We start from the raw sequence: 19,958 nt of genomic DNA, 5'->3' as shown, positions 1-19,958 counted from the left end.
GAACAAATTGTTCGCCTCCACCTTTCATCCTGAATCAGTAAGGAAAGCTCATTTGCAGGACTAATTGTTCTCCATCATCCCTCCCCTACTGCTGTAGCCTTTCAGGTACAGGGTAAGTCTGCTGTTTATAGTCTTTTTGGTACATGTGGTACGGGCAACTTGTGCTTAGCTTCCCATGGTGTATTAGGACGTTTCCTTGATTCTGACTTACCCAAACTAATGTGCTTTTGATTGCAGAAAACTTGCGTGATTTAGTCATTAAGTGTGAAATCATCCTTAATAGTACTGCTTAATTGTGTGCTGTTTTATTGCTTGTCTAGGGCACGGCCACTTCTTTAGCGCTGATACTGTCCAGTGTCATCCATTACTGCTGGTTTGTCAGGTGAGGCAGCATCCATATCTGCAAAATTGACATTAGACAGACATTTAAGTGAACGTGCATGAGGTCTCTGCCTGGATGTTGCTCTTCTATCACCCACCCCACTAGCTTTTTGCTTTGGTGGTCACAGAAGAAAGGCCTCAATCTCCAGTAACCTGAACCAGTTATTCGCCTGTCACACAGTGCCCCTTCTGTAAAAGGTGCTTGAAAAGGAAAAAAGTGTGCATAGACTGGCGCAACAGGTAAGAAAAATCTTTCATCGGTGAGGCTTTTCTCAAGAGCCTGACAGCTGTTTTGGAGGGCAGACCCAATCGTTCCCTGGGTTTTAGCCAAGAAACAGCCTTGGGAAGCCTGTGCTAGCAGGGCTTACTCCTGCTAGCTCAGCCATAGCATGCAGTGCTAGTACAGCTGGCAGCCGATTTGGTTTAAGCTTCCTCTGTGATATCCACAGACCATTCCTAGTTTTTTCCCTTGCTTCTCCAACAGAAAAGAAAGCAAATTCTGAGCTGTGGCTGCCAAGGCTTTGTGGGCAAGTCAAAGCAGGAAGAAGGGGCAGGAAGCAGCAGTAAAATAAACATTTCCTTGCATTTTGCTGAAGTGCTGCACCCTGGTTATGTATTGATGCATATGCCACTCTTCCTCTCATTATAAAGCAGGGCTTAGCGCTGGCGCTTTCTTACCTGACGGGGGCTTGGGGTACATCCTGTGGAAAAACAAGAGGAAAGCGTAGAAGGTAAAGGCCAAGCCTCCAAAGATCATTCCACAGACCAGGAAACTGTAGCTGCCCTGATCATGTATAATCTGCAATTGGAGGGGAAAAAAGAAAAAAGGAACAGACGCGTCATCATAGCACTCAAATACCTAATTAGCAATTAGTGAGAGCTTTACTTTTCAATAACTCAAATGTAAACCAGTGCTTTTCCCCACAGCTACTGTCCAAAACCGAGACTAAGGTTTCTATTTAAAAGTTCCACTCAGTTTTTGGCATGCCCTGTCTTTTTCCTTTGCCAACACTTACCGATCCCACCAGTAACTGCAGTACCATCTCTCCAATTCCAGCTCCAGTCACTAGCACAGTCGTGGCACAGCCTGCAAAGAAACAGTGTGAGAGATACTGCCAGAGAACAGATGATTCAGCCACCAGGACCAGGCTGGTAACTTCTTTAAACTGCTCCTTCACAGATCTCTCTGTACAAGATTTACAAACACTTGATGGATGTTTCCATCTAATGTTGAGAATCACTCTGCTAAAATGTGGGTAGTACAGAAAGGTAAAAGTTTAAGGCAAAAACCATCTCCTGTTCTGTAACTTGTCTCTGTCAGCAGAGGTGCTGCTGCTTTTTGCTGAAAAAAACTCATTTTTCTGTATCGCTGTCCCAGAGACTAAGGTTGGCAGAGACCTCCTATAAAAGCTGGCCAAACCAGGATTTTCAGTTCACTGATAACCTGGATGATGCTGTCAGAACAGAAACCCTCGTCAGTCCCTGAGAGCTCTAAAGCTGCAGGAAACTAAGCACCAGTCTGGATCCCTGCCTGTAGAAGTTATTAGTACAGTGAATCTGGGATTTGTGCAGTCGGGTTTTCCAATTACAAGCTTGAATGAAAATTGTATTTAGTAGCAGATCTTTCTTCCAGTCCTCCTAAGCATCCCTGAAGAGGGAAGGGGATTTGCTAGGTGTGATGGTGTCTGAGCTCTAGCCTTGAACACCTGCCTACTTTCAGAGTCTGCCAGGCGTGCCCAAATCCCTGCTTACCTTTGTACTGCAGGATGTCCTCAGTGTAGGCAAGCATGCTGGGGAAAGTGCTGCTGAGAAACAGACCCAGAGATGCTGTTCCCACAAACAAGAAGACAACACTGTAGGAGAAAATCAGGAGCAGGAGGAAGGTTATCAGGACTCCAACCTGTGGACAACAAACACAGAGTCAGCAGGAAGGTAAATGCTGAGTTACAGTAACTCTAGCTTTTCTCTTTTTCCCCCAGCAAAATACAACATCAACTACATTTTCACAGTCTAAAAAAAAATGAAGTAACAAGTCAAATTAAAATCCATCTATCTTTACAGTGCAGAATTTGGTTCTTTTTCTAATGGGACTTAAAATGAATATATCTAATTTATCTGTCTTGACTTCATTAGGTAGAGAGTTAAGATCATGTCTTGAAAAATACTTCTCTGGCTTTAAATACAACAGCACTGCTACCTCCATAATATAAATATGTTTCAATCATTAATAAGTCTTACTCAGCAGGCGAAAGCATTCGCTTGCTCTCAATAACTGTTCACAACCCTACCCCTAACAAGCAGAGCCAAATAAATTTAAACAAACTTGCCCTCGCTTCTGGCTTGCTTTAGTGTACAAGTAATGGCAAAAACATCCAAGATGCAGTTAGCCATGGCAAAGAGTCAGCAGAGGGAGCTCTGCAATACCAACTCAAGTTATGTTTCTTAATCGTTCAGGCCCTAATTAGGGGTGTGTGCACATATACACAAGAGCAATTTGGATTGTAAAGAAAATGAATTCCAACTGCAGTTTGCTATAATGCTGGAACGACTGCCAAGAGCTGCTCTGTCGTACTACACAGAGCAGCACTTACCAGCAAGCACAGCATCAAGTGTTAGTCAAGCCAATTTTTGTCCTTGGATGATACTACTACTGCTGCCTTTAAAGGGAAGTGAGAAGGCTTCTGTTAAGGGTTGGATGCTCTTCTCTCTGCAAATATGAGCAGCTGCTAAAAAACTAAATCCTGTCCTTGGGTTTAATAGAGCAGTCATGCAATTAAGAGAAGTAATTAAGCAGATACATAGGACTGCTCACACCAGCTATCTGATCTAGAGCTGCTGGGGCTGAGCTTTCCCTGCTCCCATGCAACTAGTGACTGTGTTCTGAAATAGGAAGGAATTATACTCATTTTTAAAATAATTGCAATTAATTTGGCTGCAACCGTTGATATCTAAAATTCGGTTTTAAAGTGACCAGCAACAAGGTGCCAAGCAAGCTTCCTCACCTGTGGCCTGTCTGCAACAGACCTTGGCCTTCAAAACATCCCCATGTGTACTGTCACCCCTCTTCTCTCACCACCTCACAATATTACTGTAAGACTTGCTATGAAAATAAATTCTGGTTTAAATAAATTGTAAATTAATTGCCATCTTTTTTAAAAAAAACAAACAAAAAAAATCAATAACATGATGGGGAAATGGAACCAGCTCCTGTGCTGTTGTCTATCACATCCTTCTATACATCTTTGTTATATATCCTTTACAGGCTTCCTTCCCCTTTTTTCAAACGAATATATTTTAATTTAAGCAAACTAACATTAACTTGATTTATTTCATAGCTGCTACAATCTAAGCAGAGAATTTACTGAACTAGTAGATTTACTTCCTTCCCTTTCCCATGGCTAACACAAGCATTAATTTCCGTGTAGATGCCAGAGAAGATAATGTGCAAAGTAAATAAAGTTGGCAGACACTTTACTAGGTGCTCTCAGAAATCTGGCATTAGATTAACTGAGGAGCAAGCTCAAGAAAAAGCAGTACAATCAAGTTGTAAGTCCTAGCTACCTCCTATATCTGTCAGCTGCAAACACAGAGAGGGTTGCAGAGGAAGATTAACGCAGCTCATGTGTGCTAGGCAGACTGCCTGGTGCAAATCTGGCCGAGGTATGCCCTGAGAATCGCTGCAGCTCTGCTCACCAAAACCAAAAGGAGCACCTTGGAGGCAAGCAGAGCAGAGACATGGTAAAAATAGCCTTACCACATTGATGAAGACCATAGTCGCTGGCTTCATTCGGTAGGACACGGGAATAGAAATGAGTCTGCCCAGTGTGATGAATCCCCAGAAGAGGCTGGGCAAGTAGCCAGCCACTTTATGGACCACAGAGAGAGGCTCTTCCACCGCATAGCTGTAAATGAAGCCCGAGTACTCTCCCTGTGGGAAAAACAAAACAGCATGTCACATCGACGTGGTGATTTACAGGCTTTGCAGCTTCATCCTGTCCCTCAAGTATTCACGCTTGTGACTGTGCAGGAGCCCACCTATGGATTTGCTATCGAACCTCAGTGAACCTCGTTCCTAAGAGTTGGCAGCTGGAGACAAGCTTCCACCAGGAGGAGAACACAGGGCTTAAGCGCTCCTAAAAGGGCAAGACTTAACAGCTAGGTAAAATACTTACTAAGCTCTTATCTATACAGATGCTTTCTTCCCTAAAGGCTGTCTTGGACCTTCACGTTCCTAATACCTCTCCTCGTAAGAACCCAGACTCAGTCAGCCTTGAAGATGGAGGCCCTAGAAAGTTCCAGCGTCTGACAGCTGCTTCGTGTAACCCCACTCCTGTTTCACACCTTAGTGAGACCCAGCAGCGTTTTTACCCTGAGTGGACGGAGACAAAACTGTTGAAAGAAAAGGAACAACAGCCAGCCAAGAGTGAGTCTTCCTCCTCTGGACAGAAGTGCTACGTACAGCAAACCCGCTGTGCCTGCGCTGGTGAGGGACATGCCGTCAGGCCGCTACAGGGACCCCATGCATGCTCTCCTCTTGGATTTTGTGGGCTCAGGAGACCCGTCAAACAAAGAACCACCGTTTCTTGTGACATAAAACAAAGCTGTGCTTGCGCCCTGGCTGAAATGAGAAGAGACCTCCGCTGCTCACAAGCAGACAACGCCACACCTCCAGCTCTAAACTGGCTAGGTTAGCAGCAGTAGCAATCCAGCTGCAGCACCGTAGAGCCTTAGAGAAATCACACAACCCTCCCAAGAAGCAGGGCAGGTACCAGCCAGACTGATTAGCTTTTAATGAGCTACCCTGGGAGCCAGACTGCTGCACAGGCAGACCCTCAGGTCCGGCCTGCTGCACATGAAGGACATGTGGTTGTCTCTGGGTTTGGGCTGTTTTAAGTGATTTGGAAGGAAGAAAGCCATGTAGCTTTGGTCAGACAAGAGCCCTCTATCAGCTGAACTCACCACAATCCCATCAGTCATGAAGAGAACAAGAGCCCCAGTGATGTGGACTGCGAAGTAGGTGTAAGAAGCCCCTCTGAAGTTTTTGCTTTGGCAGCAGCTAAATAAGTCATCATGACCTGGTGAAAAACAATGCAAAGCAAACTTAGCTGGAACGTCCCCCTGGGGCTGGGTGGTTGCCAGCCCGCAATGGGGATTTGTTTTGCGCTCGGCTGCAGGACAGAGACGCGGAGAGGACTGTGAACAACGTGGAACACTGCTGACCTCTGCCAGCACGGCTTTCTGTACCTACCTAGAAAACTTCAGAAGGAAGACATGCTTTGAGGCTGCTATCCACAGACCGGGATCCTAGCTCTCCAAGATACTTGCTGCTTATCTCTCAGGAGCTGCTTAGGCTCTTCTTCCCATTCCTGAGCTCCACTTTGCTGGCCCCACTCGTACAGTCAAAAGAAACAAGCCCATTCAGCCCCAGCACTCGTGTTCAGCGTCCCTCACAGCCACACGGACGAGCCCTGCCCAGGACAGCTCACATTCTTCAGCTAAACAATATTTAACCAAACAAGCCAGCTCTGGGAAAGAGGGTGATAAACACACAAGCTGGTGTCGCTTCCTCTGAGTCGACAGCAGAACAAGAATGTGCTCGAGCCTGCTGGGGACCGGGACCCCAGGCACAGCCGACTGGCCCCTGCCACACCACCTCATCACACTGCAGGGAGTGCAAAGCACCAGCCTTAACCTAACTGCACTCGGAGCCCGGAGCAGGTGAGATGATTGTTCCTGCACAGGCAAAGATGAAATTCTCACTGCTTCTATGGGGAAGGAGGGATTTTGCCAGCACAGACGTGCCTGCCAAAGATCACAGTAGTCAGCCAAATAGCCTCCCAGCTTCTCTAAGGATTCATCCCAAAGGCGTTTAAGAGAAGGATGGAGATTTGATGACCATGAGGCTCCAGTGGGTTGTATGAAAACGGGCAGCTGGGCTGAGGAAAGAAGCCCTCAGTGTCTCAGCTAAGGGAAATGCTATTAGATGAACACAGCCTTACTAGACACCAGAGAACCCACACCGCTAGACACAGTTACGAATCATTCTCTGCAGCACCTCACCACATCTCTAACTGCATCTGCTTCCAAGTTTTCCCTAAAATTTAATTGTTAAGGTAAAGCCATCTCTTCTGTAACAACGCTCCTCTCATAGCCCTAAAACGTGATTACTTCCGAGATTCACTAGCTGGAGAATTGACTTTGATATGTTTCTCTTGGGTAGCAAAGAACAATGCTACTATTGTCCACAAAACGGGGTGTAGTCACAAGTTCAAACTATTGCTGGAATTTAACTTTTCGCCTCAAAAAAGGGCACTATCCTTATTCCTTTCAGATCTATTAAAAAAAAAAAAAAATCAGCTTTCTGCAGAACGATTGCCACTTTTATGCTGAACCGTCAGAGGAGCCAGCTCAAAACCTGACTGCAAACCAGAAGGAAACAAAGGGGCACAACTTTCACGTGTGCTTAAAAAAACCTTGAGAGCCCAGGATTAATTTCGGGGAGCTTGCAGGAAAGCAGCCTGGGATCCCAGTGGCAGCATACTAACCTCTGCTCAGGGGTTACGGTCCCAACAAATCTGAGGGCAATTGGGCACCAAACAGGATTGTTTGGGTACTTTTGGATTACACTCACTTGTATGTTTTGGAAAGTTTTCTCCTTAGACAATAGCAATTAAGCTCACTTGTTAAACTCAATGGAGACATTCTGAAATTCATCTTTTTTCTTTTTTTTCCCCCCCAGCTCACCACCCATCCCCCAGACCCGTTAAGAGAGGTGCCTCCAGCTCACCTCCTGCTGCGTGGGGTCTCTGCACAGAGGTAGCGAGTTCGTCCTTCACCGTAGGTCGTGTTTCCATCGCCAGCTCGTCTGCTGACAGCAGCGGATGGCTGCTGCTGTTGAAGCACGGCACCATCCGCTCTTTGTAGAGCAAGAAGAACACTGCGATGGGGACTGGCAGCTGTGGAGGAGGAGCAGAGAGGGGCAGGTAAGCACTGCACACATCCCACACAGAGCACAGGCCAGTTCCCCACTCACGAGGGACTTTTAGGAAGCTGGATTCAGCACCTACAATGGATATTGGTGAGTTAATCTCCCTCTGAGAGCAACCTCATGCTGCCCTAACCTCAGGGCAAGGGCAGAAGCTGGCAAAGGGGTAAGGAGCCACTGCAGGAAGGACTGAGGCTTGTTAGTGAAACACACTAAAAAAAAAAAAGGCATCAATCTGAGAAGATTCTCAATCCAGACAATCTGGGTGCGTGGGCCCTGGTAGGGCTGGGACCATTCACCTGGGTTGGGGGACAGGAGCACTGGACCAGACGGCACCCGATACACACCTCCTGAAGCCTGTACCAACCCTTTGAAACCAAAACGTTCTGGTTTCCAAGCATGCGTCTACTTCTGCAAAAAGAATAATAATAAAGTAGCTTTTTTTTTTTTTCCTTGTGGAGAGCAGAGCAGTTTGAACGGGAGACCTTTGGCTGAAACGCTTTGTGAGGAATGCACAAGCTGCTCCACGACCTGCTTTGTCCAGCCATTAGCAGGGGTTGCTCAGCATCTCGTAAGAGACGAGCTCGTGATTCGCAGGCCAACAGGCACGGCCCTGCTGCAGCCAAGCAGCCCCAAACAAACCCCTCAGCACAGCCTCTGCTGAGGGACCTGGGACCAAGAGCAACCACGCTGCTCCTCTAGCCCCTGCCCTCTTGGCCACAGCTGCCTGAGAGTCACCCACACTCCAGGGTCCCCACTGCATGGGTGCTGGGCCCCACCAGCACCTTTCCCTGCAGTCAGGGCTTTCTGCCCAGTGCTGCACACGTGGGGACAAAAGAGGGGGACCTCAGGCTTGCACCTGCCCGCTGGATCCATCGCACAGCAGCATCGGGACCCCCCAGCACCACGCTCCCTCACTGCCTCGTGCCCAGGGACGAGCCTGCATCCTGCACACACCCACGACTCGATGGTGCCTGCAAGCCCAGAGGGACTTGGATCTTTTTTTATTTTTAGGAGGAGGGGGAGAGAAAATAGAGGGAAGTAAATGAAGCTGGGTCTGCCCCTGGCCAGCCCTCCCTTCTCCTCCTCCTGCTGCAACCAAGCGGTGTTTATTCTGCAACACACTGGGGGAGAAAGCCAGGAAATCCTAAGTGACAGCTCACTCTCCAGCCATTGAGCTCTTGTTTTCTACATGTCTGTGAGCAAGTGTGAGCTCTAGCTCCAAATTTCCTGCCTTTTGTTGGCTCGTGGCACTATTTAAATGTATGGAGAATTCCCCCCCACACCCGCCTCTCTTGCATGAATTCATTTATGAGGACTTCATTGTTCTGGGAACAATGGGAATAGGAACAGTTAGTTCGGTCCCATGGAAGAAAAACGCATTTGCTTGATAGTTCTAATCCTTCCGGAGGTCAGGACCAGATTTTTATTCTTCTAAACTGCAGATTTTGCAAAAAAAAACAAAAAAAAAAAACAAAAACACACCACACAGAGGGACTGGCCAGATAGATAACGGCTCCGGGCACTTAAGGAGCGCTCAGTGCCTATGCAAAGGGCCATGGTGGTTCCCAGTGGGACCACGGGCACGGCCCTGCTCCTGCAACCCCAAAGTAAGCAGGTCCCCTTCCTCTTTATCCAGGCAGTACCACCTCAAAGCTGGCAGTGCCTTGGGTGCACAAGTCCCAACTCCATCAAGACACGAACTGGTTGCTGATGGCTCACCAGCGCTGGCTGTTCCTGGTAGGAAATGCCCCAAACCTGGGCTCTCACTTGCCATCAAGCGCAGCCCTCGCCCACCACCACACCAAAGCGAGCTCAGGGAAGAAAGGAAAGGAAAGGAAAGCTCAGGAGCAAGCAGGTTTCCAGGGCCCCATCCCGAGCCAGGGCTGTGTCCCACACATCAACCTGCTGGCAGGGCAGCTGGGGACGGTCACCCGTGACCAGCAGCCCCGCGGGAGAGCCCAGCCATCAATCCAGGGTGCGCGCAGGGGACGGGGCGTCCGCAAAAGCACTTTGCTTGTTCCACAGGCAGGTGGAGAGGAGCAAACAGAGGCAAACAGCGGAGCCCTGCCAGGGCACACTTCAACCGGCAAAGGAACAGAGCCACACCGCAGGTGCAGCCTACCCCGTGCCCCAGGACAGCTCGACGACCGTCCCTTCCACACCACCAGCTCCTGCAGCTCCATGTGCACCAGCTGGAGGTGGAGCAGTGAGGATGAGCCCAGTTCACAGAGGGAACATCGAGCTGGGAGCCTGCACGGGGTGGAAGGCAAAATGCCCAGAGAGAGCCCCACTGCCTGTAGCCACCTCTCCAGCCCCAGCTCTGACCTGCTGGGAACGTCACCCCCGGCCCCGTGTAGTTTTTAATTGTCATTATAAACTCAACTGCGTGATGCAACAACTCGTTAAGTGTGAGTATAACTCCAGGCTCCTGCCCTCCAGTTTCTATTTCAGTCTTCCCCCCCCCACCAGGAGCATGGGGTTGTTCCCTGCCATCGTGTCCAAGCTACTTTTAAGCAACCTAAGCACAATGGAGCGCCCTGCACTTCCCCTGGGAAACCACCTTCCGGACAAACACGTCCCTCTCGGAGGAACATTTTCCTGATTTCCAGCCCCTTGGAACGGGCAGGATGATGAAATTTCCGTTCTGTGGGAAACTGAATTTTAAAACGTGTTTTTGTTCCAAATCTAGATAAAAAGCCAAAATTTTCTCTTAGAATGAAAAATTTTGGCTGTGAGTCATCCAAGCACTTCATTTTGATAATGCTGAACCATTTAATTCTACCAAAGCAAAAACATTTTGCTTCAAGAACACTGAACCAACTATTCCATCGGCTTTACACTTTGTGTTCATGCCAAAGCCAAATTGAGACATTTCAACTTTAAACAAAGCAAGAAATCGAAATGAATCATTTCAGCTGTCCTGTCAGAATACACACAGCCCTCAGAACTGGCACGGAATTGGGGTTTTGACCATTAAAAAAAAAAAAAAAAAGTTGCTGGTTCTGGTTTCCATTTCTACAGCTTACTCATTTCATCCCCTTCCCTGGGGTTTTCAGTTCCGTCTCCTTTCTCTGACATTTACACCTTAAAGGGTCGGTTCTGGAGCGCAGCTGCCCACACTACCTCCAGCCAGCGGGCTGGGTTACCCCGTTTAAATAAGGAATCGAGGCAGCTCCCTCTGCGAGGCTTTGGAGAAGACAATAACGGCTCTGCTTGGTAAGGAGACACACCGGAGCTGTGTGCACAACGCGTGTCTGACTCCCCAGCTCCCCTTGTCTTCATTACCTAATCCTCAGCCCAGGAGCCCAGCAGCATCCTGCTGCCTCCCGCTGCCTCCCCAGGGGTCCCGCTCGCTGCGTGCGCACACAACCCGCACCGACAGCGCTTGGGCTCGCAGTGATGCTCAAACCCAGCTCGTGGCCTGCCCACACCAGCTGCTGGGTGCAGAGGGACTCAGCCCGGGGTCTCATCGTGCTCCCACGGGCAGCAACAGCAGCAAAATGTCCAGGGGCCAGTGGTGGGAACAGGCTCTGGGTGTCGGATGTGAGCTGCATTCAAGGCAGATATTAAGCACTGCCTTTGAAACTAAATTAGCTTGCCCAAGATAGACTGGCAAAATAGATAATGCTCTGGTGTAATTAAAAGCACATTTCCCATGGCATACACAGAGTCAGAGGTAATTACAACAGCCTTCTCCTAGGCAGAGAACATCGTCCTCGGTACTTCTGCAGGGGAACTCATTTCAGCACCTGCCCAGGTATTTGGGCTGACTGCTCTGCTCACGTCAGCGATGAGCACCGCTGGAATAGGTGCACTGGGGTTTTAGTTTATCACCTAACGGGCAGACCATGAGCAGACAGAACCTGTGCCCTTTGCCTAGCACAGATGAAGCAGTGGAGGATCCAGGGCTGCTCGCCAGCCTGGAGTGGGGAGAGCACATCTTTAACCATCACCCTTCTGCCAAAATGCAAACCTGCACAGCTGGGGGCAGCGAGCAGCCACAGTGCCTTCCCCTAAAAACTGTCCTTGTAGTTGTTTGGGGAAAAAAAAAAGAAACATGAAGGAATTGCACTAAACATGGCACCGTGTACACAGAAACCCAGCTGGGCGCTCTGGATTTCTACACCCTCAGCATCAATCCAGGCACCACCAGCAGCACTCGGGGCTGCACCAGCACCCGCTGCCCTTATCGCTCCGGATCGACACGGGCAATTGAACGCACGCTCACAGGGCTGCTGCTGCCACCAGGGGAGCCACTGCCCCAGTAACCCCGTCCTTTGGTGGGCATTTTCCTACAAATACAGAGGCTGCGAATCGCCCTCCTGCCGTGCCTTCCTCACACCACCAGCCCCCACCCCAGGCTGACAATGGGAAGATTTTGTGGCTCTGAGCATCACGAGCTGCTTTAACTCCTGGATACGCGGATGCTGGAGGTACAAGCAGCTTCCAACGAGAGCAGACAAGGCACCCGCTGAGCAGCACAACCACCCGCTCGCCTCCTCCGTCGCTGGCACCACCCAACGGGAACCCCCAACCACCGGCACACCAACAGCCCCCGCAGCACTCACGTTGATGAGGGCCATGATCCAGAAGGCGTAGGAGACGCGGGTGACCACCATGCCTTTCATCGGCAGGTCGTAGTGGGACAGGTTGCCCGGGTGGTGCGGGACCAGCGACTTGCGGATGTGAGGGAGGTTGCTGGAGGTGTTGGCCGTGGCGTTCGAGAGGATGCAGTTGGTGTCCGAGAGGAAGGGGTCAGCGATCAGTGGGCTCAGCAGCGCTCCAAAACCCACGAAGAAATGAAGGGCCTGCAAGAGGTGAGGCATGCAAGTAGAGCTGGTGGCTATGGCCCTCTGTGCAGAGCCTGGCCGAGCTCCTTTCTCCTCTTCCTCGGGGGAGGAAGCACAGCCTGGGGGGGGGGAAGCAGGCTCCCTGCTCACCTGCAGGAAGATGGCCGAGTCCTTCTGATAGATCTTTACCAGCTGCATGTTGGAGATGGTGTCAATGCAGCCCATGGCCAGGCCTGCCACGGCCATGACCACAGCCAGGACCACCACATTGTGGCACAGGGGGATGATGGCGAAGACCAGGGAGATGGCGAGGGATGAGGCAAAGAGCGCAAACAGCGACTGAGCCAACCTGAGGGAGGGAACGGGGACAGGAGAGAATTAGTGCCTTGAGGAGCATCCACAACACAGCACCGCCTTGGGTTTTCAGCCCCAATCAGTTGGTGGCAAAGCCATTCTCAGGTGATGTCCCCACAGGCTGGCAGGGGGATACCCGGCTCCTCTGTGCCCCCACATCCAGCCGTAACCAGCCCAGGGCATGGCATCTCCTGCCTGGAGCGTGATGCCCCCCAGAGGCAGATCCTCTGGGCAGCTTTCAAGCAGAGCAACCTTCCCTTCAAACCTTTTCTGCACATTTCAAGGCAGACGACACAAGAACCTTCCCTTGTTAACAGCACGGATCCACCATTCGCCTGCTGCGCCCTGCGCTCTGCTCTGGCAGCATCGCCTGTCCCCCAGCACAGCAGGGCAGAGCTCAGGACCACAGCCGAGCTCAGGACCGCGGCCGTTCCCTCTGCAGCCAGCTGCTTTCTGTCCCGCTCGTGCCACGGGAGAAGCCCCAGGGACGGGCACGGTGTGGGAAGCTGGTGCATTGCACCGCGAGCCCAGCGCCAGCCAGAGAACGGCGCCCAGGCTGGCACCGCGCTGCTCCGGAGCTGCCAAGTCCAAAGGCAGGAAGGAAGGAAGGAAACGGGGACCAGACAGCGAAGCACTGGAACGACTGAGGCTAGCAGAAAGATGGGACTCCAGAGTCGCAGCAGCGAGTAAATAGCTCGTCCCTCCCAGCCCGGGCTCCCACGCCCTGCCCCAAGCCCCGTGCAGTGCCCGGCAGCTCCCTGCCAGGAGCTGCTAACGAGCAGCTGGGGTCTGCAGCAGGTGAAATGCCCCCAGCTCGCTCCCCCAGGCCATCTGCTTGCTGCAGCCACTTCACGCTCTGCCCAAAGAGGCAGGAGAAGGCATGGGGGAGGCACAAGGCAGAGCTGCCACGAGAGCCAGCTGGGCACCACTATGCCCGTCCTTCTGCCCTGGCTGCTCGTCCAGGACGGCTCAGCCTCAGACACATCACACCCGTGCTTCTGCGTGGCCCTCATTCACCTGCAAACTCTCAGTAATCTGCCTTCCTACGTCCTGCACTTCAGCAGTGTCAGGAGGAAAACAGTCCAAGAGCAGTTGTCCCTTATCCTCAGGCCTGGTGGCACAAGCTGGGTGGTGCCGGAGGCTCGGTGAGCCCACCTCACCCAGCCCAACCTCCCTCACCCGTCAGCGAGACCACGCTGGGCGAGCCAACGTTTTGTAAAGCTGTGACTCCCCATCTTCCTCAGGCAGCAACACAGGGATCCAGCAGGGGATTTCTGGGGGAGGGAGGGAGCAAAGCGAGGTGTGCACAGCCAAGGCAGGAAAAAAACAGCGAGCACGTGAGTGAGAAGCAGCTTCGAGCCTGGAGAGAGGAGGCAGCACTCCACAGGGTACAGCAGGAGGGCGAGCAGCAGAGGTACCAGCAGCTGGTGAATCCGAGGCTGGGAGCGATGGAGGAACGCGCACCGAGACCTCCCCAAACGCCTCCTCTCTTCTGCAGCCCCAGCAAGGCAGCCTCAGCACTGCGTTTGCCTGGCTAAGGGAGCACGTTCATTACTGGAGTTAAACATTAATTGCAAATAATCCATTCTTAAAAAGCACTGCACAGACAACCTCGCTGGTCCCCAAAGTGCAGAAATTCCTGCCTGCAGCCGTACGACGTTAATCACAGCATCGTGCCTGCCCCCAGACAGCAGCAGCTCACAGCCCAGGGCAGCACATGCCTCCCCCACTCCTTCTCTGGCTCTGGCATCAGTGCTGAGACCAAGGAATTGCCCTCTTCTCATGCCACATCACCCAGGGGTACTTGAGGGACACTGCCCAGCACCTGTGGAGGCACCATGCAGCCAGCTGGGGATGCCTTCAGAGACAAACCTCTTCGGGAGCAGCTTTTCAGAGCAAGTCTGAACCCCATGCCTTGCTGATGTGAAGCCAACGTGCCCTTCCAGAGGGCTTCATGAGCCACCCTGATGTTAATGCAGTGCCATGGCTGCCCTGCCCATCACGAACCAGTCCCCGTGTCCTCGGGTGCCATGGGCTAAAGCTTGTTTAATCTTGATTTTCAGTCCAAATACAGGCTGCGAAAGTGGGGCTTCATGTTCCTTCTGACCTCTTGGGTTCCTGGAGCACCCAGCGCACATCCCGGCTCCATCACAACCCTTGGGGGAAGATCTGCAGCCTGGCACCAGCAGGTTCGGGCTGACCTGCTGCAGGGGATGTAGCACCACGCTCCACCACTGCCAGCAAAGCTCGCCCTCTCCTCCCCTTGCAGCATACACGAGCCCCAGCTCACGGCTCCTGTTGCAGTGGGCGCTCTCCAACTTGCAGGATGTTTTTCCCTGCCTCAGGAAGCGTTTTCTAAGTCCCTCACATCAAGAAGAAAAACGATAGTCAGGTTAATTCCGTTTGGCAAAACCGATCATTAAAACTCCAAAGCCCTAAGAGGACAAGGTGAGGACACGGAGGAAGAAGAGGGCATGGATTATCCCACTCCTGCCTTCAGGTACCCCAGTCTCCATCGGGAAGCACTGGCTGAGGTGGAGGAGCCTCCCCCGAGGAGCCTGTGCTTGCCACCATGCTCCGTGCTCTCCCAGCAACAAAAGGCTTTGCTCTCCTCCCCCATGAGAACCGTCCTGCACGCACCATCCACGTGTCTGAGCAGAAACCTCCAGAGGACGGGCGTCTGAAGGGCAGGGAGGGGACGGGGCCACTGCTCCCAGAGGACGCTCTGCGGTGTGAGCAAGCACCCGGGGTTCAGGGGAGAGAAAGAAGGGTCAGAGGGTCCCATCTCACAACCCTCCTGGTCCTGGTGGGGATCACGACTTCAGGCAGAGCCTGCACAAGGTCCCAATGCAGCAACAGGCACGCCAGCCCCCTCCTCTCCTCTGCTCGTGCCAGCGGGGTCAGCTCAGGCTGACCTGACACTGGGAGCAAGAGCAAAAAACGCTCAGTTTTCACAAAGGCGGTTTCAGCATGACAAAAAGCCAGCTGGGGTACAGGTGCTCGGTTACCTGCTGCTTCTGTCCCAAGCACGTGTGACACTGCAGCAAAGGGCGAGCACAGCTTTAGCTTTACAATGCAAACATGAAACCCAGTAAAAACGGATTAAAAAGGAAAAGGTGAAGGCCAGGAGAGAAAAGCCTTCGGTATTCTTCACCCATGGGTGCACAGAGCTCCTCACGAAGGGCATCAGCTGCTCCCAACGCTGTGTTGGTCACGGCACCTCTACCAGGACCTCCAGACCTTATTCCCACCTATGTGAGAGAACAATTTCACTGTACCTCACCAAAAAAGTTGAATTCTTCTGAGCCAGAGCTGCAATTAGAGCCCAGTGATCCCCGGGCACAACCTAGCAGAGAGCAGAGCCCATGCTGTGAGCCCGAGCTGCCCAACGTGCACGGCAGCGAGGCGGGAGGCTGCTCCATGCTCCCCGGCCAGCCAAGGGGCCGCAGGGCACAGCCAAGGCCCCACTGCAAGCACTGGAAGCAACAGCTACATCCGTACACTGCTCGTGATGACAAACTTTCTTCTTTGAAATCTAGCAGGAGAGGGAGTTTTGGAGCTGGTCCTGGCAATCCCAGCTCGCAGCGAGTTGCGGAGGGAACGGTGCCATCGTTACGCTCTGTCCTCGCAGCGCTCCAGGACTCCAGCAGGACCAGGAGAGCAGAGCCCACGACCCTGTGTTCAGCAGCTTCTCTGTGGAGAGGAACCAGAGCCTCATTCAGGTGCCACCTGCCCCCTTCTGCCACTAAACCCAGCCACAAGGCTGCTTTCTTGCACGCGTTCGTCGTTCAGAGCAGAGGGCTCAGACCAACAGGATTTTAACCAAAAGCAAGCCTCTGTTCCTCAACATGAGAAATTAATTGTAGCCAGACCATGGCTCAGCTGCACTGCTGCCAGGTGAGGCTCTGGGACCCTGTCCCAGCCAGCAAAGCCCACCCCAGTGCTCCTGCCTGCCCCGGGATCGCTCAGTCCTCCAGCCCGTGGAGCAGGAGCGCACGGCAGGGCAGCACGGGAAGGAGAGCGGAGCTCAGAGCCCGCACACGTAACATGCTTGCCCAAACCCACGCATCAAACCACTGCACTGCTCTGAGTAACCCGGTACATTCACAAGCCACAAGCACCCAAAATGCCCTCCTGCCCGGCAGCGCTGCTGCTGCTCGCCACGGCTCGTGGGCACGGCAAAGCCCCTTGCTCAAGGAGCCCTGAGCGCGTCCTGGTGCGCAGCCCCAGCGAGCAGCACACGTGCTGTCCTCCCCAACTCGCTGCTGCAGAGTTAAAAGTTCAGGAGCCTCCAACCACGAAACCTCAAGCTGGTTTTTACGAGGTGCTGGCCAGGGGCAGGAGGTTTTGGGTAGGAAGCTGATGACAGGAAACAATTCCGCCTTTTCCTCCGCCGCTGCTTCAAACACTCTTGCAGCAGAGCGGGGCTGACGGAGCGCTGCCTGCCGACCCGGCAGCCTCAGGTCTGTGTCAGACCCAGGGCGAGGTCCCCACACACTGTCCCTGTCCCCCCACATCGTGCTCCTCTCCTAGCACAGCCCACAGGAGCACAGCCCAGGCTGCTCCACAAAGCCTCTGGGCTCTGCCTGGGCACGGCGGCTGGGACAGCTCCCGCACCACGATGGTGACTTCACAGGTGCTCTGATGCCACCTAACTCAGCCATTCTTAAACGGGCTTTTGACAGAAGCGAAGGGCTCGTGTGAGATTCTTTTCTACACATGTTAAATTTATCCAGGTGACATGTGTCTGGAGACACACGCGGAGGTGAAACGTTACACCACTGCCCCGAGAATGAGCGGCAAGGTAAATAACCAGCTAAGCCTCCGGAGAGCGGAGCTGTCATCAAGCCTCCGACCTAGTGCCAGTTTGGCACCCTTCAGGGTTGAGCCTTGCACATTACTTATTTTAAACACATCCTGGGCAGAAGCTCGGTGTGAGTCCCTGCTCGGCTGCACCTCACTGCTGCCCGCTGCTGCCCTCGTCCCCTGGCATCGCGCTGTGCCCCCGTGGCCGGGGGGCTGGCAGTGCCTCAGCTCCCGACCCGGGGTTATTAAAACAGGCCCTCGATGTTATCTTTGTGATAAGCGATTCGGGTAAGGGAAACATCCTCCAGGAAGTTCTCACTGTAACTTCGCGCCGCGGCTGCCCCTGTCCCGAGCTCGGGGGCACGGGCAGCGGGTGGCAGGGAACGGGTGTGCAAACAGGACCCCGAGCAGCCCCCAGCCCACACCCCCGGCCCTCCCTTGGCCCCCTCCCTCCCTCCCATGCCCCCAGCTGCCCCTCGGCACCCAGCACCCGGCACCCAGCACCATTTTCCAGGGGGGTCGCCAGGCTCCGCGCTCCGGCTGAGCCGTGCGAGCCCTGGGGATGGGCGCGGGGGGCCCGGCGCTGGCCGCCCCCAACCCGGGGCTGCTGCGGAGGGGAGGGGGGGGGCTCCCGGCTCCTTACGTCCTCTTGAAGACCCCTCCGAGGCAGCTGCCGAGCAGGAGGCAGAACTGCTGCGAGAAGAAGACCCAGGTGATCTGCGAGAGCGAGCTCTGCGTCTGGCAGCGCAGGTCCAGCAGCGTGGGCCCCAGGAAGGCGATGCAGAGGCCGAAGCTGAAGAAGACGCTCCAGTAGGTGAGGGTGGGCTGCAGGTTCCTGCGGAACCTCGCCGACACCCGCTCGTCCCACCACATCCTGGGGGGCGGCGGCGCGGGGCGGCCCGCGGCGATGCGGCTCCAGCGCCGCCCGGCCCCGCTCCTCCTTCGCGGCTGTGCCTCCGGAGCCCGCCGAGCCCCGCCGGGCGCCGCCTCCTCCCTCTCCTCCCTCTCCTCCTCCTCCTCCTTCCTCCTCCTCGTCCTCCTCCTCCTCCTCCCGGGGCCGGGCGGAGCCTCCCGCGGGCGAGCAGCGCGCAGCGGGGTCCCCCCGGAGCCCCCCGGTGGCCGCGTCTCAGAGCATCCCTCGGCGCTCAGCCCAGGTCCCGGCCCCCGGAGCTGACACCCGCCGTCCCCCTGCCACCCTCTGTCCCTCGGCCACCCTCTTGTCACCGCGGCCAGCGCGATCCGAGTCGCCCCTGCCCCTTCTCCAAGCGAGCTGGCTTTTGGGGAGCGCGTGCGTTTGGAAGCCGGAGCGGCTGATGCTTACGCAAAAGGTCTCCTCTAGAGGCTGGGTTTATAAATATTTCACCTACTTTTAGGGGAAGACTGGCCATTTTTAGAATGCTCTTTCCAGGCAAACCGGAATCGCTGGAGCCGAGCCAGGGCAGAGGGCTGGCTGCAGCCCTGAGCCCCTTCGGTGCCACCCCGAGCTGGGGACCCCCCTCGCTGCTCCCCCATCCCCTGACCTCAGGAATGCTGCTCCAGGGCCCTGGGTGCTGCCTTCCACCTGGACATAGCTTAATGTTTAGCTAATCCAAATTGCATCTGAGTCCTAATTCTTCCCCATCCATGGCATCCGCAGGAGCCTTCCTGGCGTAAGGAGGGCAGGATCAGGCCCTCTCCCATCAGCACAGCAAACAAATGAACAAACCGTGGGCAGTGGCAGGGGGCAGGTGGGAGGTGAAGCCCCAATTGCCCTGAAGGGAGACGTGTGGCTCCAGCACCTGAAACCAGGGAGCAATCAAGCTCAGCTGCCTGGAGGCACGGGGCAGTGTTGTTATCCTGCTTCACTCACAGGGAAACGGGGCCAGAAAGGAACGAAGGCATTTGCTGACAGACACCGAGTGAGTCAATGGCAGGGCCGGAAAGAGGGTTTTGTCATTAGGTGATAACCATCTCCTTAGCAGCACCCACAGCAGGATGGTGCCTGGTGCACGGGGCCCCAAGCAAAAGCCACTCACTGTGAACCTCTTTGGTTTCTCTTTCTCCATCCATCTGTGGGGATAAAAGCCCCCGGGGGTGGCAGGGTAGTGTTGGTAAGGGCTCCAGTACATGGAGCTGGGGTTCCTTGCACGATGCAGCAGATCCTTCTCTTCCTCACACCAGGTACCAAGCCCCCAAAAAGGGGCTGCAGCTGCTCCCTGCAGCTTCTCGTCGCCCCTTGGCTCTGTTCTGGTCAGCTCCAGGTGTGTCTGGGCAGAGGGGGCCAAGCTCCAGCCTTCCTTTGAAGCCTACGGTACTATAAATCATCACACGTTTTACACATACCCTGCAAGTCCCCTGGAAGAGCTTGGGAACACGCTGGTTTTACAAAACCTGGCGTGACCACATCTCTCCTGCTGACGGTGACCTGATCTGGGCCACTCTGAACTTGGTAAAACTTTATTTTAGCGATGCCAGATGGCAGGCAAGGAGGCCAATCTATTATGGCTGGCCAGACGCACTACATCTTCAGCACGGAGCAGCCTTACAGCAGCAGCCAGGCAGGCAGGCAACATGCGCTGTCCTCCCAGTTTTCACGGCTATCTCACCATCACTTGATAGCATCAGCTCGCTGGGCCTCGCCTTCCCCAGCTATGAAATGG

At 53.8% G+C, this 19,958-nt stretch overlaps 1 protein-coding gene across 1 annotated transcript; it reads right to left on the bottom strand.

Moving 5' to 3' along the window:
* Positions 1-285: 285 nt before the first annotated feature.
* On the bottom strand, positions 286-18,192 carry MFSD4A (major facilitator superfamily domain containing 4A; the record flags this gene model as incomplete). Its single annotated transcript, XM_084301738.1, has 10 exons — positions 286-400; positions 1,060-1,180; positions 1,398-1,468; positions 2,134-2,281; positions 4,136-4,309; positions 5,341-5,456; positions 7,169-7,337; positions 11,938-12,177; positions 12,310-12,508; positions 17,963-18,192. The coding sequence occupies 10 exons, from the start codon at positions 18,190-18,192 to the stop codon at positions 336-338; spliced, it is 1,533 nt and encodes a 510-aa protein (XP_084157864.1). The 3' UTR covers positions 286-335.
* Positions 18,193-19,958: the final 1,766 nt, after the last annotated feature.

Source organism: Netta rufina (assembly GCF_964035555.1).
Source record: "Netta rufina genome assembly, chromosome: 26".
NCBI classification, from domain to species: domain Eukaryota; kingdom Metazoa; phylum Chordata; class Aves; order Anseriformes; family Anatidae; genus Netta; species Netta rufina.
The sequence above is the reverse complement of the archived record's forward strand: the minus strand, read 5'-3'. Positions and strand labels throughout refer to the sequence as shown.